The 23,808-nt window shown below is 35.0% G+C and overlaps 11 protein-coding genes across 11 annotated transcripts; 8 read left to right on the top strand and 3 right to left on the bottom strand.

The window, feature by feature from the left end:
- Nucleotides 1-248: 248 nt before the first annotated feature.
- RO3G_06893 (uncharacterized protein) lies at nucleotides 249-1,907 on the top strand (the record flags this gene model as incomplete). Its single annotated transcript, XM_067661483.1, has 2 exons — nucleotides 249-344; nucleotides 423-1,907. 2 exons carry the CDS (start codon nucleotides 249-251, stop codon nucleotides 1,905-1,907), a joined length of 1,581 nt encoding a protein of 526 aa, XP_067517584.1.
- Nucleotides 1,908-2,209: 302 nt separating this feature from the next.
- On the bottom strand, nucleotides 2,210-3,505 carry RO3G_06892 (uncharacterized protein; the record flags this gene model as incomplete). The annotated part of the gene is made up of 4 exons (XM_067661482.1): nucleotides 2,210-2,218; nucleotides 2,382-2,486; nucleotides 2,536-2,791; nucleotides 2,841-3,505. 4 exons carry the CDS (start codon nucleotides 3,503-3,505, stop codon nucleotides 2,210-2,212), a joined length of 1,035 nt encoding a protein of 344 aa, XP_067517583.1.
- Nucleotides 3,506-4,639: 1,134 nt separating this feature from the next.
- RO3G_06891 (uncharacterized protein) lies at nucleotides 4,640-5,159 on the bottom strand (the record flags this gene model as incomplete). The annotated part of the gene is made up of 2 exons (XM_067661481.1): nucleotides 4,640-4,761; nucleotides 4,997-5,159. The coding sequence occupies 2 exons, from the start codon at nucleotides 5,157-5,159 to the stop codon at nucleotides 4,640-4,642; spliced, it is 285 nt and encodes a 94-aa protein (XP_067517582.1).
- A 745-nt stretch (nucleotides 5,160-5,904) lies between these two features.
- Nucleotides 5,905-7,988, top strand: RO3G_06890 (uncharacterized protein; the record flags this gene model as incomplete). The annotated part of the gene is made up of 8 exons (XM_067661480.1): nucleotides 5,905-5,943; nucleotides 5,997-6,107; nucleotides 6,155-6,323; nucleotides 6,373-6,530; nucleotides 6,579-6,707; nucleotides 6,763-7,066; nucleotides 7,210-7,838; nucleotides 7,974-7,988. The coding sequence occupies 8 exons, from the start codon at nucleotides 5,905-5,907 to the stop codon at nucleotides 7,986-7,988; spliced, it is 1,554 nt and encodes a 517-aa protein (XP_067517581.1).
- A 521-nt stretch (nucleotides 7,989-8,509) lies between these two features.
- Nucleotides 8,510-8,813, top strand: RO3G_06889 (uncharacterized protein; the record flags this gene model as incomplete). The annotated part of the gene is made up of 2 exons (XM_067661479.1): nucleotides 8,510-8,516; nucleotides 8,668-8,813. The coding sequence occupies 2 exons, from the start codon at nucleotides 8,510-8,512 to the stop codon at nucleotides 8,811-8,813; spliced, it is 153 nt and encodes a 50-aa protein (XP_067517580.1).
- Nucleotides 8,814-9,466: 653 nt separating this feature from the next.
- Nucleotides 9,467-10,539, top strand: RO3G_06888 (uncharacterized protein; the record flags this gene model as incomplete). The annotated part of the gene is made up of 4 exons (XM_067661478.1): nucleotides 9,467-9,902; nucleotides 9,956-10,034; nucleotides 10,092-10,390; nucleotides 10,445-10,539. The coding sequence occupies 4 exons, from the start codon at nucleotides 9,467-9,469 to the stop codon at nucleotides 10,537-10,539; spliced, it is 909 nt and encodes a 302-aa protein (XP_067517579.1).
- A 556-nt stretch (nucleotides 10,540-11,095) lies between these two features.
- On the top strand, nucleotides 11,096-15,917 carry RO3G_06887 (glycogen debranching enzyme; the record flags this gene model as incomplete). The annotated part of the gene is made up of 6 exons (XM_067661477.1): nucleotides 11,096-11,195; nucleotides 11,292-11,385; nucleotides 11,439-11,971; nucleotides 12,026-12,641; nucleotides 12,705-13,380; nucleotides 13,437-15,917. 6 exons carry the CDS (start codon nucleotides 11,096-11,098, stop codon nucleotides 15,915-15,917), a joined length of 4,500 nt encoding a protein of 1,499 aa, XP_067517578.1.
- A 665-nt stretch (nucleotides 15,918-16,582) lies between these two features.
- Nucleotides 16,583-18,125, top strand: RO3G_06886 (uncharacterized protein; the record flags this gene model as incomplete). The annotated part of the gene is made up of 8 exons (XM_067661476.1): nucleotides 16,583-16,609; nucleotides 16,685-16,825; nucleotides 16,882-17,070; nucleotides 17,144-17,284; nucleotides 17,341-17,523; nucleotides 17,574-17,684; nucleotides 17,835-17,935; nucleotides 18,002-18,125. The coding sequence occupies 8 exons, from the start codon at nucleotides 16,583-16,585 to the stop codon at nucleotides 18,123-18,125; spliced, it is 1,017 nt and encodes a 338-aa protein (XP_067517577.1).
- A 1,281-nt stretch (nucleotides 18,126-19,406) lies between these two features.
- Nucleotides 19,407-19,774, top strand: RO3G_06885 (uncharacterized protein; the record flags this gene model as incomplete). The annotated part of the gene is made up of 3 exons (XM_067661475.1): nucleotides 19,407-19,464; nucleotides 19,512-19,574; nucleotides 19,689-19,774. 3 exons carry the CDS (start codon nucleotides 19,407-19,409, stop codon nucleotides 19,772-19,774), a joined length of 207 nt encoding a protein of 68 aa, XP_067517576.1.
- Nucleotides 19,775-21,556: 1,782 nt separating this feature from the next.
- On the top strand, nucleotides 21,557-22,450 carry RO3G_06884 (uncharacterized protein; the record flags this gene model as incomplete). Its single annotated transcript, XM_067661474.1, has 3 exons — nucleotides 21,557-21,667; nucleotides 21,726-21,847; nucleotides 21,916-22,450. The coding sequence occupies 3 exons, from the start codon at nucleotides 21,557-21,559 to the stop codon at nucleotides 22,448-22,450; spliced, it is 768 nt and encodes a 255-aa protein (XP_067517575.1).
- A 309-nt stretch (nucleotides 22,451-22,759) lies between these two features.
- On the bottom strand, nucleotides 22,760-23,297 carry RO3G_06883 (uncharacterized protein; the record flags this gene model as incomplete). Its single annotated transcript, XM_067661473.1, has 2 exons — nucleotides 22,760-22,984; nucleotides 23,037-23,297. The coding sequence occupies 2 exons, from the start codon at nucleotides 23,295-23,297 to the stop codon at nucleotides 22,760-22,762; spliced, it is 486 nt and encodes a 161-aa protein (XP_067517574.1).
- Between the last annotated feature and the right edge of the window lie 511 nt (nucleotides 23,298-23,808).

Raw genomic sequence — 23,808 nt, 5'->3', positions numbered from 1 at the left:
AAAGAAACATTTTGCTTTATACTCGCAATTATTTCTTTCACCAGTAACGTCCCCACATCTTTATTTTTTACATTCCGAACATTGAAGACATTAAAAGCTTTCTCCCTCTTTTTAAGACAAATATTTTTTTTTCTTTTTTCTTTTTTCTCCTTTTACTTTTTTTTTTTTTTATTTTTATTTTTATTTTTTTCAGTTAAAAAACAGATACCCTATTTCTTTATTTTTACTCTTTTATTTATTTTTAAACCATGCAACTTAATAAGTTACCTTTAAGTAGCAGTAGCACAACCTCTTTGCAAATCACAGAAATTCACTCAACTACAGATTATGACTTAAAAGATCAAGTACATTTTATAAAATATAACAATAGTAAAGAAGGCTAACTTGGAAAATAGTACTACCCACCATATTTATACAATCAGCCACGCCAATACAAACGTTCAGCTTCAACAGAGGCTGACTCCATCAATAGTTCTACAACTGGAGAACATAAACGACCTCGACTCTCTAAACATTCAATATGGAAGTTACCGAACATGATTGAGACCTTTGAAGCCTTTCCACCTTCTTTTCAGACCGAATTTATCTTGGATTTGATTGAGAAATCATCCAAGGGGACACTACAATTAATGAGTTCCTTTATAACACCGGCCATGAAACGAGATTTCTTGTCTCACCTACCCTTAGAGATCTCCAGACGTATTATTCGCCATTTAGACGCCTTTTCACTCAGTCGAGCATCCTGTGTTTGTAAAAATTGGAAGGTGATCATTGATGGTGATAAGAGGGCCTGGATCCGATTACTTCTTCAGGACGGCTACAGTCTAATAGATCCGATAACTAAGACACGGCAAGAGTGCTATAAGACGCTCTATGCAAGACATCACACCTTGAAACAGAATTGGAAGAAAGGAAGAGCAGAAGAAAGAGATTTCAAGGGCCATGATAAGTTTGTAGTGACCTGTTTACAATTTGATGACGAAAAAATTGTGTCGGGTGCCGATGACTCGCATGTTAATATTTACGATACAGCAACAGGCAAGAAAAAGATGACCCTCGAGGGTCATGAGGGCGGCGTTTGGGCTCTTCAATATGTCGGTCAAACTCTAGTGACTGGTTCAACCGATCGAAGAGTTCGTGTGTGGAATATGGAAACAGGCCAATGTACACATATCTTTACTGGCCATACTTCAACCATTCGGTGTCTACTGATCACCAAGCCAACACAAGATATGCCATCCATGATTGTCACTGGCTCCCGTGATTCAACTTTACGAGTCTGGAGACTGCCAAATACTCAAGATCCCCAATACCACGGTGAAGGATCCAATCCTTATTTTCTACACTCCCTTACTGGACACAGACACTCGGTGCGGGCGATTGCTTCTCATAAGAATATTGTGGTCAGCGGTAGCTATGACAATACAGTACGTGTATGGGATATCAAACGAGGCCGCTTAGTTCACCTGATGGAAGGGCATACTCAGAAGGTTTATTCAGTTGTGATTGATGCAGGGAGAAATCGATGTATGAGTGGTAGTATGGATTCCTCTGTTCGTATCTGGGATCTGAACACGGGCGAATGTCTAAAGCGTCTTGAGGGGCACACTGTCTTGGTAGGGCTCTTGGGACTTACTGGTCAACATCTTGTCTCGGCCGCAGCGGATTCTATATTACGAGTGTGGTCACCCGAAACAGGTGTTTGTCAGCATGCTCTCTCTGGACATGATAATTCAATTACATGCTTTCAACATGATGACCAAAAGGTAATCTCTGGTTCCGAAGGCGGATTGAAAATGTGGGACATCAAGACTGGAAAGTTTATTAGAGACTTGATTACAGATGTGGATGGTGTCTGGAGAGTTGCTTTTGATGATCGTAGATGTATTACAGCAATACAGCAGTAAATGATATTAATTACAAAAATACTGCTTATACTAATATATACTATAGGAAAAATGAAACCTCTTTTAGAATATTAGATTTTGGTGTTTACAATCTATAGTCATTTCAATTGAAGAATTAATAAATCGATTCTGGATACCAATAAAAAAAAACTCGGTATTGGCCTTTTTCTATTTATTTAATCATAAGAGCAGCATTCAATAATTAAATATTCAGGATCTTTTTGAGCCAGGATCACCCATTCCCCAAACCCACCTGATTTTATCGTTTGAATTGAATACTGTTTCATATTGATGATTCTTGATCAATTCAACTATTATCCAAGTATTAATCATAAAAAATAAAGTGCCTGATAACCAAAGTTGAAAAAACGTGTGTTGAGCCAAGAATTCTAATTGATAAGCATAATTTAACCAAACAGCCTATGTTATATAATATATTAGTATACAAATATTTTCTATACTTATTATACATACTTGGCCTACTACCCAGCCAGCTAATAACAAAACACCTTTCCATTTCATTTGTATCTTTGTAGAGGGTAAAATAAGCGGGAATAAACAGATATACCACATAAAATACTATTTTATAAGTTTAGTTCAATTTCTTTAATAACGTTGTAATATATACCTGAGAAGTGATCACTTTGTTATAGGTAACAAATAAAAATGTTTGTAAAAAGCAAGCAAAAAATACATCTTTTCCAAAAGTGATACCAATAGCAATGACAAGGGCCAATTGGGGCACAAATGCTAACAAACCCATCCAAGGGCTTCTATGATCCATACCAAGATAAAGTGAATAGAACCAAATTGAAAAGTTATGACGATGATCTTCTCTTGTTACATGATATAAATACGTGTGTTCCAAGAATGGATGCCCATATCTAATGATAACTATAAGTGTGATGTATTTAATGATTAATTCAGTTTTACCTTTGATACATGAGCCCAGTCAATATAAAGAATACAGCTGCACTAACGACGCCAAACAAGATTCGAATTGGTGACAGGAAGGAAAGGGTGTTTTTAATTGATCTTTGTACTGCATTCTGGTTATCTAGACTATACATCCATCGATTCCTCATTACTTGATAAGTTTGCATGATAGTAGGTAAAGGCACAGTATCATGCTGATCAAGCAAGATCAAGAGAGGTACAGCATAAATGATGGGATAAATTTTGAAGTGTACCGAAAGCCCAAACAGAGCACACGCACTATAAAAGTACTGTCTCTTTTGAAGTATAGTGTAAAGTGTACCAAGGACCATAGCACCCAGTAAGCTTTCTGCATTTCCTCTGGTCGAAATATTGGCTACCATTGGATTTAGTAACCAAAGTGCATCAAAGTAAAGAGCTCGTTTCGAGGGCATCCCACGCAAAAGTAAGATGCGGTGAATCAGGTAACCTACCAAGAGATCTGCTGCTGCAAATAAACATTTACCAAAAGACGAAAACAAATAAATGTTGGGTGTGAGTAGGATAGCGAGTAAAGGGGTATAGCGGTAGGTTTCGCGTAAATAAGGTGATTGACCTTGCGTAATGTATCGTGCGGCATCGGTAAAGACAACGTAGTCAATATCAGTATATTTAACTGTCATATAAGCATCTTGATATTCGCCGTAAACAAGTAAGCACAGTCGAAGTATAAAAGCCAGTAAACAAAGTTTATTAAATGTCAATCGAGTTGTCTCCATTCTTTCGCATTTCTTTTTTCTCTCTAAATATTTTACAAAAAAAAAAGTAATTCTGTATTTTTCAAATTTTTGAGAAAAATAAAAAATAATTTGGAAGAGTGCTAAAGTAATTTGAAAACAAAATAGAAATTTTGATAATAATTGATATGAGAAAGTTGGGGTAATTTGAGATAAAACAAACATTAAAAATAGAAAAGAGACACCAAAAGGTATAAATACATAAAATGGATGTTAGTAAAAAATTATCATAAAAAAAATATTATATACAACTTACCCGGTAGGTAAGGGATGGGAGCCCGTGATGGAGTTCACATACAATCCTCAGAAGAAGCGAAGTTCATGTATTCAGGAGGCCTTTTATCATTATGTTATGGCCTGTGTGTGAAAATATGGTGTATGTTTTTGGCAGCTATCATATCACGATTCCATACCATGCCACAAGAGTTACACTTGAAAACAGCATGTACTTTTCGTTTTGATCCAGTTGAAACAGTAAAGTTTTGATTTTAAATTGATTGCATATTTGACTAGTAGAAACCTCAGCAACATAAATAGACTTAACATTCTCTTTTGAATCCTTTGGTATCTTCTTAATAACATCGGTAATACGTCTGGTAGGAGCAGGATATTTTCCTTTCATAGACCCAGAAAAAGAGCCATCATCATAAGCAATTGCTCTTTTCTTGTAAGTTATAGTTAGCTTGTTATCTTTTGGAGGAAGTGAAATCCATTTCTGCCTATTGTCATAGTGTTACTTCTTTTCACCAATAGAATTATTACTGTTGTACTTGATATTATTATCAAATAGTTTTTTTTTTTGGCATTTCATAAGTACAGATTCTCCAGCCTTCGATCTTATACTACTACCACTGATAGTAAATAACCACTTAAATAGGGGTAGCCAAATCTGATATACATAACCGCCCTCGCTTAGCTTTTTTATATTCTTTGGATTAAGGATACATTGGTTTTTTTGAGTGGTTTATTAAAAGTAGTTCAATAATCTGTAAGTTTTATAGCCCACCATCTTTACATCTTTCACGTAGTACAACTTATCCAGATATTGACGGCTGACCAAGATAAAATCATAAGAAATGCATTTGCTGTATATGTAATCTCATTTTTCTTCAAGACTAATAGAGACACCACCCAGAACCAATCTATATTTATGCGCATAGTAGCTATATATCTTCCCCCATTTTTCCTTTGCATATAAACTATTCTGTCCATGGCTCGCTTTCACTAGATCAAGTATACCAGATAGTCTAGGGCTCATTCTTTTTCATTCAGACAGAGTCAGTTTTTCACCGGTAATGTATTTTTTGTGTAGTTGTTCACCAACCTGGAAAATAATTCTTATAATTGGAATCAATTTATTCTCTTTAATATTATTACCTATTAATGCAGTGCTTAATTTCGCATTATTGAATTCCTCCTCCAACTTTGTAGTTTCTAGTAATTTCAACTGCTTGCTCCTTTCTAATTTCAATCTGTTCTTTTTAGCATCAAAAGCTTCATCATACTCTTCGCCACTTTCATTTTTGAGATGCTCTGACATCTTCGCGAATCTAGCAACTTTAGGTTTCCTTATATATTTGCCTTTACTAACTTAAGATCTTCAATCCATTTTTGTCTAGATGCAGTTACAGATAGTGACTGTTAAAAAATTAATGTACTGGCCCTAAAGCTTTCATGCCATTCCATTTTTCGACGTTAAGCCCCAGGAAAACGTCTGATAAAGCAAAATCTTCAATATCCTTTCTGTTGAATCTGAATTTCTTTAGCACACCAGTTGTCTTTGGTTTTTTATTCTATAATTTAAAATTTTCTGGTTGCCCGCTTAATTTCAGAGTTGTGGTTCAAACACTAACCGTGTCCCATTCATTGCTAAATGAAACAAAACCACCAGACACATACTGGAAATTGTTCAGATGGCTGCTTGTTTCAATCTATCAAGCCTGGTTTTTTCATTTACTTTGCTGAAAAAAATATTTTCTGGAAAAAGTATACAAATTTCCTCTATTTAACAACTTTTTTTGGCTGGTGCTTTGTTGTATCATTTTATGCGTATCACGTGACTATCGCATAAAGATGTGCACTGTTTTTTACAAGCAAAAAAGGGATTCTTTTTCTTTTTCTTTGTAACGATAATAAAAAAGGGGAGAAGAAAAGATACGTCTTCTCTTTCATAGACACATACATATTTGTTACTCGATTTTTTTTACTTTACCTCTTTTTCTCTATTCATCATTTTCAACCTTAGTCGTGTTACTTTACCCACGCTGTTCCAATCTCAAGGGAACATGCAACCAAATCGTCTTGACCTACTAAAAATTACTCAAGTAATATATACATTAAAAAATAATTGAAAATTTCGTTTACAGTTTTATTAAAGGTACAAGATGCTGAACTTCGAAAAGGACAAGAAATTTATGAAGGTACCTTACATCTGACTGTACATCACCTGATCTTTAGACATTCAACTGGATCTTCAGAAGAATTATGGGTAAATAACGAAAGTAGGGAATAATAATGTATTGAATATCTTGATAGATACCTTATCCAATTATACATACAGTAGAAAGACAACCAGTTTCACTTCAAAGTGGTCGACACCCTTTATATATTCGTTGTAGAGATTTTATGACACTTACTTTTGGCTTATTAAAGGAAGGTGAAGCACAAGATGTATTTGATACTATACAGAAATTAGCTTGTGTTTGTAAGTTCCGGTAATGATTATATAAGCAATATTTATAATATACTATTAGCATCGATAGAACAACTTCATGCGTATTCTTATCAACCTCAAGTACCTTATTTAACCAATAATGGATGGAGTATTTATGATCCTATTAAAGAATATGAGCGTATGGGGATTGGCTCAAGTGATAAATGGAGATTTACGATTATTAATAGAGATTATAAGGTAACGTTTTACCGAGATCATTGTATAAAGTTTGCTTAGTATTATTAGTATTCACCTACTTACCCGCGTATCTTGGTTGTGCCATCTAAAATAAGTGATGCTGTCTTGACTCATGCAGCCAAATATCGTAGCAAAGCTAGAATTCCTGCGCTTTCTTATTTACATTGGCATAATTCTGTAAGTCCAAAATAATTATTTTATTATTTAACTCACACTGTATTACGTTTATTAGGCGACTATTACAAGAAGTAGTCAACCATTAGTAGGGTTTAAACAAGCAAGATCGATTCAAGATGAAAAATTAATTGAATCTATATTTTCATCCAACGTACCTACTGGACCTAATGGAGAGACTATTTATGGATCAACAGCTGCTAATCTAATTGTTGATGCAAGACCAATGGCTAATGCGGTGGGTAATGTAGCAAGAGGAGCAGGTACAGAGAATATGGATCATTATCGTAATTGTAAAAAGATTTATGTGGCAATTGATAATATTCACGTCATGAGAGATAGTTTAACTAAAATGTGTGAAGGTAAATGGCTGTGTAAATATATGGTATATGTTATAGTAACGCCTTATGAAAAGCAATGCAAGGAGTGGATAATATTGGAAGACAGATCAACAAGAGCGCACTGCATCGGTCAGGATGGTTAAAACATATTTCGACACTAATAGACGGAACAAAAGAAATCGTGAAGAGTGTTCACGTCTTTAATTCTCATGTCCTTGTTCACTGTTCAGATGGTTGGGATCGTACTTCACAAATGGTCTCCTTGAGTGAACTATGTCTAGACCCTTACTATCGCACATTCGAAGGTTTTCAAGTACTAATCGAAAAGGACTGGGTCTCCTTTGGACATAAATTTCAAGATCGTTGTGGCCACTTGACAAATGAAAAATACTTTGTCAATTTGGTAAATACAGGAGGAAATGCAGCGACAAATACAATCAAAGACATGCAAAATAAGTTTTATAAATCAAATTATTACCAAAAAGAAACAAGTCCAGTATTTCATCAATTCTTGGATTGCGTCTATCAATTAACATGTCTTTATCCAACACGGTTTGAATTTAACCAGGAAATGCTACTTGAATTACATTATCACGTCTACTCATGTCAATTTGGTACATTTTTATTTAACTGTGAAGCAGATAGACATCAATATAAGCCACAAGAAAAGACATACAGTATTTGGGATTATTTGACAACAAACAAAGAAAAGTTTATAAACTCATTATATGATCCAATGAAAGATAAAGATCTCGTTGATGACGGAGGTGTACTCATACCAGATTCAACCAAAGTAAAATATTGGGCGTCATTATTTAAAAAAGAAGATGATGAAGTCAATAATATCTTAATACCTGAAAATATGTAGTTTATTATTAATGTATTTTCCCATTAAATAAAATTCATAAATACATTGATGTGTGTATAGTTTATAAAAGTTTAAAAAAAAACACATAAATAGATAATTTATCTATATTTGGCTAAATTATTTAAACTGCGCACGAATCATATACATGGTTGTGATATACTATTTTCAGGGATAAATGCTGTGTTTACTTGTCGCTTTTTTGTTATATTGTACTATAAAATTTGTAAAAATGCGACTTTACTTTCTGAAAAGGGCATAATGAAAAACAAAGATCAAGAAAGGCGCGTGTGTTATTCTCTCTCTGCCAAGAAATCATTGTTCTTTTATTATTCAATTCATATAGAAACTAGTTTATTACACTTAAATCATCAATAAAATTAAAATTATATTCTTCTTCTTTTAGAAAAGAAAGATGAGAAAAAGTACTGCGAGCAGAATCTTCTTTTTATTAAACCAAAAGAAAAAGAAGACATTCTTATTTTTACGCTAGTAATTTTATCAAAATGTCCTTACTCCTTTGTGCTTTTGAAATTTGATAAAAATGGCAATAAAACGCATGTTCTTTTGTTATTGTTTTTGTCATTTTATAAATTAAAATGACATGTACTGCTAACACTGAAATCTTGAGATGAAATTGACGTGATACGATTACTTCCATTAACTCAATGTCACATCTGTGCACTCCTTGTCGTACACAAAAATTAAATTGAGAAAATAAACTTTTCTGCTTGGCTAATACATTACATAAATAAAGACAATTTTGATTCTGTATACACACAGGTCTTATGGGTTGATGAAACCACCTGGTTTAAAGGGCACTCCAAGATACAAGAAGGAATATTGTTTGAACAAACTTTGTCCATGAAGCTCATAGTTCAAGACGTCGTTTCTATCGCTTAGCACCACACATTTAGGAGGCAAAACGAAAAAAATTGATACTCAAATTAAAAGTATCGAAGCACAAAAAAAAAAAAAAAAAAAAAAAAAAAAAAGCATGGAAAACCAAATACATTTATCGGATGTGATTATAATTTGAAGTTCGCACTAACCACGTCGCTTCCGATCAAAAATTTTTATTTAATATCATAATAAAACGTGGAATAATAATTAGACGGCTTATTACAAAACAAAAAATTAGATTACTGTTAAGCAATTACCATTACTTTTAATTAATAATAAAATAGTAAATTATTTAACAACTGATTGGTTTGTTAGCAAAAAAATAAAATAAAAAAACGTTTTTTATAATATAACAAAGAAAACATTAGTACATAAAAGGGGACACTGATCTGGGAAACCTAACAAAAATCGGAAAAATTATTTACTCCGCATGGCCAATCAGTGTATTTGATTTGGTAAAATCTCAAAATCTCAGTTGGGAAACCCTGTAATAAGTTCTTTCTAAGGAAACAAATTGCATTAAAGCTAATTTATAATTTTTATATAAAAAAGGGACGTGTTTTCATTCTTTCTTTTCTTTTTATTACTATCATTATTTTTCTTTCTTTTACTTATTCCATCGATTGGATATAAACAAATAAAAGGAGAAAAAAATGATTCATAAGCAATTGGTTTTATTCATTACACTTCTTGTGATCCTGCTCTGCTCTGCAGTACAAGCAAGTGAACATGTTGCCCTTGAAAAGCGAGGCACTAAATACTGGAAATTTATGAATTGGAACAAATACAAAAAAGCAAAAGTTGGCACAACCACCAAATGGAATAATAAATGGCATATTCCAAAACATAGAGGTTGGCTTTGGGCTTGGAAGGGATCCGAAAAACAAAATGCAGCTTACAGAGATCCTACAAAGAAAACAAAGGATCTTGTGCTTCGAGTAAAGTATAATGCTCACTCTAGAAATCCTGAAGTAAACCCAATTGGTGGCCTCGGCTTCTTGGCAGAGCCTCTTACAGCTACTAAAAGTACAAAGAAGGTCACATTTCAATACAGTGTTTACTTTCCCAAATCGTTTAAATTTGTAAAAGGTAAATAATTCATTTTATGTATAATGAATCAACATACTTATATCAATCGTTAGGTGGCAAACTTCCTGGTATATACGGCGGTAATGGCGAATGTACAGGCGGTGATGAATCTGGCTCTTGCTTTACTTCAAGGTAACAAAAGTAATATAACCTAATGTCGCACAGGCCAATTAAATTCGGATTGCTTAGGCTCATGTGGAGAGATGACGGTGAAGGAGAAATCTATGCTTATCTTCCTCATAATAAACAACGTTCTGACCTTTGTGATAATAAGACAAATATCTGTAATTCAGACTATGGTTACAGCCTAGGTCGAGGTAAATTCAGCTTCAAGAAAGGCAAATGGGTCACTGTGAAGCAAGTGATTGATTTCAACACCAAAAATAATAAAAATGGTCGCATGCGTCTTTATGTTAATGGTGTAAAGAAAGTAGATATAAAGAAGGTTGTTATTCGAACAACTAAAACGCCTAAATCCATTGGTATCAGTAAGTAATCTTACCATTTTGTGTCAAATCTTTGTTCTAATGTTTGAATGCTAGTGTTTCATACTTTCTTTGGTGGGTCTGATAGCACATGGAGTACACCTAGAAACCAATACAGCTACTTTAAAAACTTTAAGCTTCAACTCTCATAATAAATAGAATGATATGGCAACTGTTGCTTTATAAATTGTGCTTGCGAGTCATGCTCAATTAACGTGATAGCTTCATAATAACGTGTTTATATCAAGTTTTTCTTTACATTGCTTTATAAAAAAAAACTTCTTAGAAAAACGATCGATGATTCCAATTAGAATAAGTGTGTTACTATTTTTTCGGTTTATGTCGCACAGACACGCCATCCTGGAATTGAGCCCTTCCCTTGAATCATTATTGAAATACAAAGTGCCTTTCTACGCCATTTTCAACAAAACATTTGGTCAATGTGACATCATTGGTAAATATGTAAACAAGCAAAGAAGTTTTTTTTTAGTTAGGAACCGAAACTTTTATTGTAGAAAAAAAAGGCATTTTCTCACACAGTTGACAAATGTATTTTTATAAGAATCGAATGTCTTTCTTGCTTTGCATAAACGAAACTTGAAACTCCTTTAGAAATAACTTTTTTTTTGCAACAAACAACAAAATCTTCCTTTTTTAACCCGTAATTTTCCACTTGCCACTCTTCTTTTCGTTCACTTTTTTTTTCTTATGGTTTTTATACAAGATCCAAATACTCAAGCACTTCCTCGATTGTATAGCCTTACTTTAGATGATGATGGTTCACCCACAAAAGATAAAAGTGTAAATAGTATTAAAGTAAAGTAGATAGTTATTCTAATAAACCTAATAAAGTACATAAGAATCCCTTTATTTAAAGGCCAAGTCATTCTGCGCTTCATATTAGAACCAGGAACATTGGCTGCTGGCGAACACCCAATTCTTTATACAAACTATCCCATTAAAGGTGAATTTAAAAGAGACTCCTTTCATCCTGTTAAGTAAAGTAATACAGACTACAATACGTGTGCTTGATAATAACCACAGGTATTAGGTTTATTAAGGATCCTCACTTGTTACATGCTTATTGTGACATAAACCTCGATGTTCCTGGTGCTTATCAATATCGTGTAGCCTATCGTCATGAAGGAAAAGATGTCACTTCTCAAACGGGTTATGTAATTGCTGAACCGCGTATCAAATTGCCTTCTAAAGACAAAAGTGATTCACTTTTGCCATTAGATGGTTTGGTCATCTTGTCCATGGTCCCAAAGTGGATGGGCCCCATTACCGAATGGCAAAGTCTTCTTGACACAGTCGAGTACAGTGGTTACAATATGATTCATTTTGTTCCCCTGCAAAAACGTGGTGTTTCTAACTCGCCTTACAGTATCAGTGATCAACTTGCTTTTGATGATGACGTATTTGACCCAAAAGACCGTAAAAAGTCCAACAAGGAAAGATTGGCTATTGTTCAAAAGGCGATTGGAAATATTCACGAAAAGCACGGTATTTTAAGCCTTTCTGATGTTGTCTGGAATCATACAAGTAACAGTACAGATTTTTTATTACATCATCCTGAGGCTGGTAAGAAGTTGTTTTTTTTTCCAAGAAAATATCATACTTAGTGGATTGAGCTAGGTTATAACCTTCATAATTCACCTCATCTTGTTCCTGCTTATGAATTGGATACTGCTCTTATTGAACTCTCTGACAAGTTTGATCAAGTCGGTCTTCCAAAAGAAATTCGTTCGGATCGTGATGCTGACGTGATTGTGGAATACATCAAGACTAACATCTTCAAGGACTTGAAACTCTATGAATACAAGGTGATTGATCTAGAAAAGCATGTTGATGTCATCCGTAACGCTCTCAAGGGGCGTTCCGACAAGTTATCGTGCAATCCGGATGTGTACCACAACGTGTACGAATTGGATGTTAAAAAACGCATTGCCTTATTCGGTAAAGATGTTATCCGCAATGGCCATTTGGGTACGCGCTTCCACAAGACAATCCACCTTCCTGCTGCACTTTCTTTCTTATTGGCTTTTAATAAAATCAAGCATTTAGAAGATGTATCAGATGATCAAGTAGAGAATTTGGTAGGATCATTTAAAAACCTGTTGAATGATTACAACTTGCCTCTTTATGAAGAATATGACGAAGAATGCAAAGTAGCTTTGGATAATATCAAGGGAAGGCTTCTGTTCACTCGTTTAGCCGAGAATGGGCCAAAATTGGGACCCATTTCAAAAAAGTAAGTCATTAAAAAAATGAAAAAAGGAATACGCCAAATTAAGTATTTTTCGTCTGCAAACAGTAATCCAGTAATTGAAACTTATTTTACGCGTCTTGAAGATCCGAAGAACGTACATCCAAGCGGCAGTATGATGTTAGCTAATAATGGCTGGATTTGGAATGCAGACCCACTCAAGGACTTTGCTGGTCCTGATTCCTCTGCCTATTTACGCCGTGAGGTCATCATTTGGGGAGATTGTGTCAAGCTTCGATATGGTAAAGCTCCTGAAGATAATCCTTGGCTTTGGAAACAGATGCGCGACTATACTGAACAGGTTGCTAGCATGTTCCACGGTATTCGTATTGATAACTGCCATTCGACTCCGATCCATGTTGCAGAATACTTTTTGGATGCCGCCCGAAAGATACGACCTGATCTTTATGTTTTGGCTGAGCTGTTCACGGGCTCTGCAGAGAGAGACAATGACTTTGTTTCACGTCTTGGTATTCATGCTCTTATCCGTGAAGCCATGCAGGCTTGGGATACACACGAGCTCTCTCGTCTGGCTCACCGCCACGGAGGAAAACCAGTAGGAAGCATGGATGAAGATATGATTTGGAAGGTGGTTTCCTATGAAGACAAAAAATACGAAAAAGTTCTTTCAATTCCTGTCACTTGTGGAAGTATGCCTCGTGCTCTTTTCATGGACTGTACTCATGATAATGAAACCCCTTTTCAAAAGAGAACACCTGAGGTAGTAAACAGAACAAAACTTTAACATACGGCAACTAACAAATTCTATTTACATTAAAGGATGCACTACCTAATGCGGCTATTGTAGCATTCAGTGACTGTGCAACTGGTAGTGTAAAAGGTTATGACGAAATTTATCCTCGCCTTCTTGATATTGTGAACGAAAAAGGACGATATGATCCCCATCCAAACCATAAGACAGGTATCATTGAAGCCAAGAGAAAGTTAAACTTATTACATCGTAAGATGTGCTTGGATGGATATCGTGAAGTTTATGTACACCAAGAGAATGATTTCTTACTCGTCCATAGACAACATCCTGGCTCTCAAAATGGTTACCTGCTCATCTCTCGAACTGCTTTCCCTGGACAGGGCACAGGACATTCTCCTATCCGCCTTCGCGGATCCACTATAGAATTTGAATTTGCCTATTCTTTAAAAATTGACAATAGGCATCCTCCTGAAAAGACGCAGTATCTCCAAGGATTACCATCACATCTTGAAAACCTTAATCCACCCGAAGTTATCGAGGGGCACGACGAGAAAGGGCGATACTCAGAGATCATTCTCTCAAATAGTTTTACTCCTGGTTCCATCTGTGTAGTGAAGACATCAATTGGTGATAAATATGCAGAGATTCATGAACAAGTGACTAGAATAGATGATGATGTGGTCTCTACTCTGAATTTGCTGGATTGCAATGTTGTTCTTTACCGCTGTGCAAGTGAGGAGATTTCGGCTACTTCAGGAGATGGAGTTTATAATGTACCAAACTTTGGTGAGCTTGTCTATGCTGGTCTTCAGGGCTTCATGTCTGTTTTGAACCCAATTATAGCTAGTAATGATTTAGGACATCCTTTCTGTGATAACCTACGTGCAGGTCTTTGGGCAGTTGATTATACTGTTCATCATTTAAAGGCTTACCTAAAGGACCACCCTAACTTGGCTTCGTTAATAAACTGGTTTGAAAGTAGATCAGGCTTGCTTCACTCACTTCCGGACTTTTTGGTGCCTAAATATTTTGCATTGACAATCAAGACGGCTTATGATAAAGTCTATGCTCATGCGCTCACTCTTATGTCCCCTCTTGTACAGCGCGGTGATCGATTTATCAAGCAATTAGCCATAACAAGTGTTCAATTATGTGGTAAAGTTCCTAACGCAGGCCTCAACCCACTTGAGAGCACAGCTTCTTTAGCCGCCGGTTTACCACACTTTACTGTGCAGCATATGCGTGTCTGGGGTCGTGATGTCTTCATCTCCTTGCGTGGACTCTTGATGGTAACAGGCCAATATGAGGCAGCCAAGCACCACATCATATCCTTTGCTGGATCCTTGCGTCACGGATTGATCCCCAACTTGCTAGACTCTGTTCGATATCCTCGTTATAATTCTCGTGACTCTGTCTGGTTCTTTTTACAGGCCATCCAAGATTATTATCATCTTGCTCCAGATGGTCCCTCCATCTTGAAAGCCGATGTACCTCGTCGATTCCCCAAGGACGATAGATTTGTCGAAGTTGAAGAGGGCTACAAGTACTCAGTCACAATGGCTGAATTGATTCAAGAAATCATGGAACGTCATGCTCGTGGCATCCACTTTAGAGAGCACAATGCAGGCCCTGCCATTGATTCGCAAATGACCGACGAAGGATTCAACATTGATATTGAGGTTGATTGGGGATCTGGTGTACTTGTAGGCGGAAATATTTGGAACTGCGGAACATGGATGGACAAAATGGGTGAATCACCCAAGGCAAAGAATAAAGGATATCCAGGCACACCTCGTGATGGTGCTCCTGTAGAGATTACAGGTCTTTTAAAGAGCACATTGCGATGGATTAACGAGCTTGTTAAACGTAAAGAATTCCAATGGTCCGGCGTTGATCACATTGGCAAAGAAGACAAAACAATTACTTATCATGACTGGAACGAACTTTTGCAAGCGAATTTTGAAAGAGTTTACTATATTCCTCAAGATCCTGCACAAGATAAGGATTATGACGTGATTTCCAAAATTATCAACCGCCGAGGTATTTATAAGGATGTGTACAAGGCCACATATGCCTACACAGAGTATCAACTTCGGCCCAACTTTGCTGTCGCTATGACCGTTGCCCCAGAACTTTTCAGGAAAGAGCATGCTCAACAAACGATCAAGATGTGCAAAGATATTCTATTAGGGCCCTTGGGTATGAAGACTTTGGATCCTGCTGACCAGCAATATCGTCCTTACTACCACAACTCAGATGACTCGGAAGATTTCCAAACGGCAAAGGGTAGAAATTATCATCAAGGGCCCGAGTGGCTCTGGCCTTTAGGTTACTTTTTACGTGCCGCACTCCACTTTCAAGCTATCCCTCAGCAAGAAATCGCACGTATCCTGCGCGAACATCGAAAGTACATTGAGGAAAACGTCTGGTGTGGTCTTCCTGAGTTGACAAACAAGGACGGTGAATTTTGTCCTGACTCTTGCACAACACAAGCGTGGTCAGCAGCTACCTTACTGGATTTGATTCATGATTTGATTGAAGGTGCATAAGTTGGAAAATACATGTCGTTATTGTATCAATGATAAAAAATAGTGTAATTTAGCAATTGTGTTAATAAAATGATTTTTAATCCTTAATTGCTGTAAAAAAAAAAAAAAAAAAAAAAAAAAAAAAAAATGCAGACTCAGATTTGCATATTCACTCGACAAAAAAAAATTGCTTTAAGTTTTAACCACATAAAATGAACAATGCTGAAGAAAATGAAGAAATTGCACAAGCCATTGCTCTGTCATTAAGAAGCCACATTGAAGAACAAGAACAAGAAAATGAGGAATTAAAAGTAGCCATTGCCGCATCACTTGGAAAAACTGTAGATCAACTCACAGCTCGAGATCTACTTTTAGGAGCAGCAGATCCTGTGAGAAAAAGAAAACAATCAGAAGAAATAGACATAGGATCTGTCACAAAGCGTGTAGATCTCTCCAACGCAAAATATTGGGAAGGAACTGTCAAGCTTACTTATGTTAAGGGTTTTACTGGACCAGATTATGTCACTCTAAAGGATATTATTCAAAAAGTGTTGATTAATTTTAGATTCTCACCTATTAACAACTAATCATATAAACATTTATAGAACGATTTGAAGAAGGCGGTTGTTACATCATTCGTTTATAGTATGGATTATATTGACGAGCATTTTCCTATAAATACAAATATGGTTATTGTTACCCATGGACGGCCAGTAAGGAAACTTTTTTTTTTCGCATTTTTTACATCATTTACTATCTTTTCTTTTTTAATTCTTTCTATATAAAAGGCTATTGGTGTAAAGATTGGAGAAAATAGGATTATTATCCAACCACCACTCAAGGACAACAAATATGGCGTATTTCACAATAAATTAATGCTTTTGTTTCGATCTTCGTCTTTAAGGGTTGTCATCGGCTCAGCCAATATGGTAAGATAAACACATCGTTGTTATTCATATCATAAAAACACTTTTTATTTTATTAGGTTGCGTGTGATTATGAAGAATTGGAAAACGTTGTGTTTATGCAAGATTTCCCTGAACTCATTGTACCTTTAAAATCGGAATCAGATTTTCCTGAATTTGCTAAAGATATTTGTGACGTACTTGACAAAATGCGCGTTCCAACAACTGTTAAAGAAGAGTTACTTAAATACGATTTCTCTAAAGCTAAAGTACATATAAATACTAAATATGGAGGAGAAATATATATATACTAATAGACTCCTCTTTTATTTTTGTATATAGGCACGTATTGTCGCGTCTGTATCTGGCGTTTTTGAAGGAGAAGAAGAATATAAAAAATATGGACATACGCGTTTGGCTGACATAGTGCGCGACATTACGGGGCCACTGGACCCAAATAACTATCCAAAAGTTGAAATGCAGGTATGCAACATTGGAACAACACCATATTATGTCTCAACTTCCTTTTCACTTTTTAGACCTCTTCATTAGGATCATTGTCTGTAAGCTACCTTCAAGAAATATATCAATCCTTTTGTGGTATTTCTTCCTTTTCAGATGGGAAGGCTGTACGTTCAAGTTTGCAAAAGAATCAATTGCCGCCTATTGACATTATCTTTCCGACACGTGATACTGTGACATCGAGTAGATATGGTGGTGCTGTAAGTGAAAGAAAGGAAAAGTGATTTAAATGATAACATATAATTGATAGGGTGCGGATTCGATTTGTTTCAATACTGCTACTTGGAGAAAGCCAACTTTTCCCAAACAAGTAATGTGTGACTCAATCAGCCACAGACAAGGAGCATTGATGCACTCAAAGGTAATAAAAGACTATAAAAAACAATAGTAATTGCTCTCTATTTACTTATAAACAAAACAAAAGTACATCATAGCTACACTTCCAAACTCCAAAAGTAGAGTTAAAGGGTGGATTTACTGCGGGTAAATAAACTGGAGTGAACTTTTCTAGGCACTTACCTCAATGATTTTTAGGAGTCATAATTCTACCACATCTGCTTGGGGAAAATTTACAGTATCAAAGGCTTCCAAGTTACCAAAATTAAGTATTAGGTAAGAAATGCAAGAACACCATTAGAATATCATAAATGGAGAAAGATAACATAGGCAAATATATAGCAATTGGGAATTAGGTGTTGTTTTTCCTTTGTACGAGGATACAGATATTCCAGCACCTTTTCTCCGTCCTCCCCCTCGATATCAGCCTGAACAGGATGCTTGGACTCAAAATATGGAATGGTAATAAAATCATTTGTATAACTGAAACCGAATAAAAGTATTGCTTCATTCTTCTTTTGGTTATTTTGGGTGCCTTTTCAAAATAAAATTTGAATTATTCATCGTTTTCTATATTCCCAATGACCGTTTTGTGTAAACTGTCCATTGATAACGCTTCAAAAATAAGGAAACCATGATATCTTTTGCGTGCAATAAGTTTTTATTTAAATAGCCTCAGCGCTAGAAGAAGTTAAATTTAAATAATTTTCTAGCACATTTGGATGTGTGATTTATTCATTCTGCCATTTTTTTAGCCTTCATCATATCCAAAGGTCGCAAGGTTAATAGGAACAGGCTAGCAATTTTTACTAATTAATCTTATAATATGGTTTTATAAATGATAAGTCCCAAAAAAAAAAAAAAGTCAATGCAAACGTTTTTAATTCTGATACATTATCGGTTATAAAATAAAATAGAACACAAAAATTTATTATAAAAAGATGATACAAACTATTTAAACAATAGCTTTTGTATATCAAAGTCAATCTGCTGGAACAAAGTTGACCCAAATGGAAACTTTACGCTTCAACCGTCAATACATTTCGACCGTAGAAACAATGAGGAATTTTTACAGACTTAGTCTTCCACTGCCTGCATCGGAAGGGACACCATACACTCACGACGATAATTGAATTGCAAACACACTGTCTAGGATCAAGGAACCATAGGAACACCAGCACCGAGAAAATGCAGCACAAACCAGAAGGAATCAATATGCTATTTACCTATATACCTAGAAGAGAAAAAAAAAAGATGTATAATTTGTGTGGTAGATATCAGTTTCCAAAGAAACAAAATATCTACCAAACAACAACGAATTGGTTAGCTAAGGATTGTTTGATGAATATACAATGCTTGAACATACCAGTAACTGGGCAAGCCATTGCAAACGAGGAAGGGATAGCATAGAACACTTAAGGAATGGGCTGCAGGCCATAAGTCTTCATCATCCAAGAGACACGTGCGCAAATCAACACCATCACAAGCTTCCGGTTTTCCCAAGCAATGACAAACAGCTTCCGATCGTAAGCCGACCCCTAAAGTTTCCAAAGTCTAATCTGTAAAGACAGTTTAAAGCGACCATTTGGCTTTGCTCAACCCAGCAGACAGACCAGATACCGCCATTTACAAAGATTTGAGTCCTTCCTTTTGTTACATGGCTTCATCTTATTGACATTGGTCACCCACAAACGAAGCCACAGTCAGCACGTAATATTTGCAAAGATGTACGGTAAATAATTTAAAGATGGCACAGGGTAATAGCATCGATTTTGTTTGTTTGAAGCCTATAAGGAACATTGTAAGTAAACAGTCAAATGCATGTTGATGTATACAATTTACCATTCAAAAGGAAGGACAGAAATCTTCATAATAGATAAGATGCCCTTTGCACAGCAAAGTGACCACAGCAAAGGTAAGACATGGATGTTGATGAGACCGTTGGTTTGTAATTTCAATCGATTTGAATTCGGTTCACTTGAATACACAAATAAAGTTGATTTGAATTATCACGGAGATTGATAAATAGAGAGCCAAACTACTGGCTACAGAGTAATCATGAGCATTGTTAAGGACCCTTTTTTGGACAATAGTCTTGATTATATGAACAAGTAATATGTTGATTGTATGATATCGCATCCTTCAATAAGCTAGCCCATTAACCAACTTGTTTAGCCTTTTAGATAACCATAGCAATAGAGTGTAAAGTATGATAACAGTGACATTGAAGAAGACCATAAGAAGATATGAAAGAAGTCCATTGAGAAGAGAGTATAGATGATAGAATAAGGGGGAAAAGAAAAAGAGGAAAAAAGAGGGAAAGGTTTTATACTTTTTTTGTTTATTGGAAATAGTTTGTCTGGTTAGTTTATAAAAATTATACTACAAGCAAACACATTTCTCTTCATTTATGATTAAAAAATGATGAGAACAATGAGACATAAAAACAAATTGTTTAACTTTTGTTTATTACAAATATGTTTGTATTTCCTTAGGTATGTTACTTGAACAGATAATTCTTTGTGTTCCGCTCCAAATCGCATAAAATGAGTAACATGGTCCGTTCACATTTTTAATCCAGTTCCGTATTCTATTTTCAAATGTTAGATGAAGTGTCTCTTTTTTGTTTTGTATTTTGTATAAATCCAACACTTTGATTCTTAAACTTGCCCTGTCCTTCATTGAAAGTATTATTTAGTGATTTGTATGAAAATTTATTTTAGAGTGGACTAAATTCTGTGAAACGTATATTTCATTTTGAACTACCTTATTGTTAATATAGTTGCCCAACTTATCCCTTGCATTCATAAAGGAAAAGGAGATTCCTTCATATTTTTTTGACTGGTGTCCTAAAATAATTTGACTGTTTATTATTATTATTATTTTAACTTCTTTACTTATTTTTGCCAAAAAAAAAAAAAAAAAAAAAAAAGAATGGAAAATGACAAAAACAAGTTTAAAGACATCAGAGCAAATCTAATCTTTTATTATCATTTTTCTTAATCTTTTCAAAATAAAATAATCATTTTTATAAAAATGGGGAATGGTGTTCTACGTTATCTTTTTGTTTGTTCTTTTAGTAAGAGGGTAATGGTATGCATAAATTGTTATGTGTCAAAAGAAAGTCAAAATAGGAGGCCTTGATTATTAAACTAAGCTCTATTTTCAATATTGCTAAACAGAAAGGAAAAGGATTGATATAACAAGAATTTAATCCTGTCAAATTTTATTGATAAACAAGACATACAACAAATAGGTATCATAATCAGGTTTTGTGAACATCCACACTAGCACATTCTACTCTCAATTATAGAACACTAAAGCCAACAAAGATTTGACATTCCTATTTTTTTAACTTGATTGTAGAGTTAATATAGATTATAAAATGTAGTACCTACTTTCATGTCTCATTATGATTTATCAAAATTATTTGCATTTCTCACCGAAATCACATACAACGGGAGTCGATAAAAAAATAAGAAATTAGAGGGTTTATCAGTAAAGGCTTTGAAATAATTTCTTGTTGTTCAACGATTTGAGCAATTAAAGCAGCAGATACTTCAACGCTCAAATAAAAAGGATCATTTTTGAGTAGCCTTGTCCAATACCAAATGAAATATGATTTTTTGCAAGTATTTTGCGATACAAACAAATAAAAATTATCTTAAAGGAAATGTGAGTACTTATGAAGGCCTGGATGTTCATCAGTCGAGTGTTTAATTTACTTTATGTGTCTTGACTTTGATTTTATATTTTAAATCATTAAATATAGTTTCGAATCAATGCTTGAAAAATGGCTTTTTTTTGAAGGTTTGACAAAGAGAGTGACTGTTTATGCCGCTGTCAAGCAACGAAAAAAAAAAAAATAACCTTTATTTTCTTTAGAAGCTTTAAACAATGAATCAACTTGACGATCTTGTCATTGCTAGTCAATTCGCTGAGCAAGAACAGCAACAGAACAGATTAAGAGAAGGTCAAGTGCAACGTATTAATCCAGCATCAAGTGAGGTAAAAGCAGGTTTTAATGGACGCTTGGAGATTGAATACTGAAAACTCTTTATAATAGATTGTGATAGGACAAACATCTGTTCAAGATAACATTGATGCAGCTATTTCTGGTGAAATAAAAGAAGAAGAATATGAGAGTAGTGATTTAGAATTTTCTTCAGACGACGATGATTCTTCAAGGTAAAAAAGAAAGAACACTGTATCATTATACGTGTTTTACTAAACAAAGAAGAGGAACGTTTAAATAGTGAAGAAAAAGAAGAGGACACAAAAGAAGGTAACATTGTAGAAGAGGAGGAAGAAGAGGAAGAAGGGGCCCCAAGTCAAGGTGGTGTTGTTAAAACAGCTAATGAAATAACTGATTTCACTGTGGAGAAACCAGTCTTTGATCTTACACAACAAACAGAGATTTTGTATGCAGGAAATATCTTTCAAATCATTCAAAATGTGGTAGTGGTACATTCAAGACCAGGATCAGAGTATAATGCGTTAGATGCGGGATCATTGTTGGTATACGAAAATAGAGAGGTTATGGGTGAAATATTTGAAACATTTGGACCAATATCTCGACCTTATTATACAGTTCGATTTAACGATGAGAGTGAAATTAATAATGAATGGACTACCGTTGGAGCAGCAGTATATTATGTACCATCCTACCAAAAGACACAAATCATACAAACTGAAAGACTGAGAATGATCAAACATACGGATGCTAGTAACTTTTACGATGAAGAAATTGGAGAAGATGTAAGAAAGCAAAGTAAACAAAAAGGAAAATGAAGATTTACTCGTTATATATAGGAAATGGAATTTTCAGACGATGAAAAGGAATTAGCTTACAGACAGCAAAAAAACAAAGAAAAAAGAATGTAAGTAAAATACATTAGACATCTTCCTTTGATATTTATGCTTATCGATAGGAGAAAGAAGGACACAAAAAGAGAAACAACAGCCGGGAACCGTTTTAATAAAAAGCCAAAAACAACACCAGCAGACTTCGATGCAGCCTTAGAAGCATATGAAGGCTCTACACCACAATTACCCCCTCGTCAACAACAAAGTTATGCAGACATTTTGTAATAAAATTGTTTATTTCTTGAATAATCCCTTTACTTTATTCAATACGCCCTTTTCTTCGTCTTCTTTTTTCTCTTCATTCTTTTCTTCGAATGGGTTTTGTTGCTGCTGTTTAGCTAAACTAGCTTGTAATTCTTGAATGGCAGTCATGTCTAAAGTAATACCAGCTGCTTGCATATCTTGAACTAACTTTTTAGTCTTTTCTTTTACTTCGGGATCGTTCATAATCTTGACAATCTAAATAATAATATAAATCAATAAAAATAATTCTTTTTTATTTTCTGTTTACCTCCATAAAGCTCGGTTGTTTACTTAGATTAACCCCTTTAGATTGCAAGAAACCAGTGAAATCCATTAATTGTTGCATAATATGTGGGTGCTGTGCAATCTTGTCTATAAGTGGGTGACTAGGACCTTGCTGCCAATCATGTGAAGAAGCAAATGAGCGAGTAGAGTTATTGGAAAGTAAAGCGGCTGATCGAGACACAAAACGAGGAGTAGCGCGGAAAACGCAAGGGCGAACGAGAGTTGTAGCAAATCTATGCAACATTTTTAATACAAAAAGAGAGATTCAAAAAAAAAGTTCACAAGGGATTTTTGTCTAAAAAATAGTCACACTGTTCAAAGCTTCAAAGTTGGTTAAAGCAAAAGGTGCACTAAAAAGAATTTCAATTGGCCTATAAATTGTGCTTGTCCTATTTGCTATCACATGCTTAAAAAAAAGGTTTAGTGGCAAATGTGTATGCAACTCGCGTGAGAGAATAATTAAAACAAAGGAGGAAACCCCCTTCCCCTTTGTCGATATTCTACATCATTTTCTGTTTCGCTGTAAAAGGAAAAGGAGCTTTTGATTCAACATATAGTCTCTCCCCTCCTTTTCCTCAATGTACGCCTAGTTGCATACTATGCGCAAAGAGCGTCCATCTTACAGTATAAATAGTGTGTGCTTTCTTCCCCTTTCATTCTTCTTTGTTTTACATGCCTCGCCACCATTTTATTCATCGTCTATCACGCTTATTCAAAGATGATAAATCAAACTATTTGATTAAACGTGAGGAAAA

Source organism: Rhizopus delemar, genomic scaffold (genome assembly GCF_000149305.1).
Source record: "Rhizopus delemar RA 99-880 supercont3.5 genomic scaffold, whole genome shotgun sequence".
NCBI lineage: Eukaryota > Fungi > Mucoromycota > Mucoromycetes > Mucorales > Rhizopodaceae > Rhizopus > Rhizopus delemar.
This window is presented reverse-complemented; position numbering and strand designations above follow the sequence as displayed.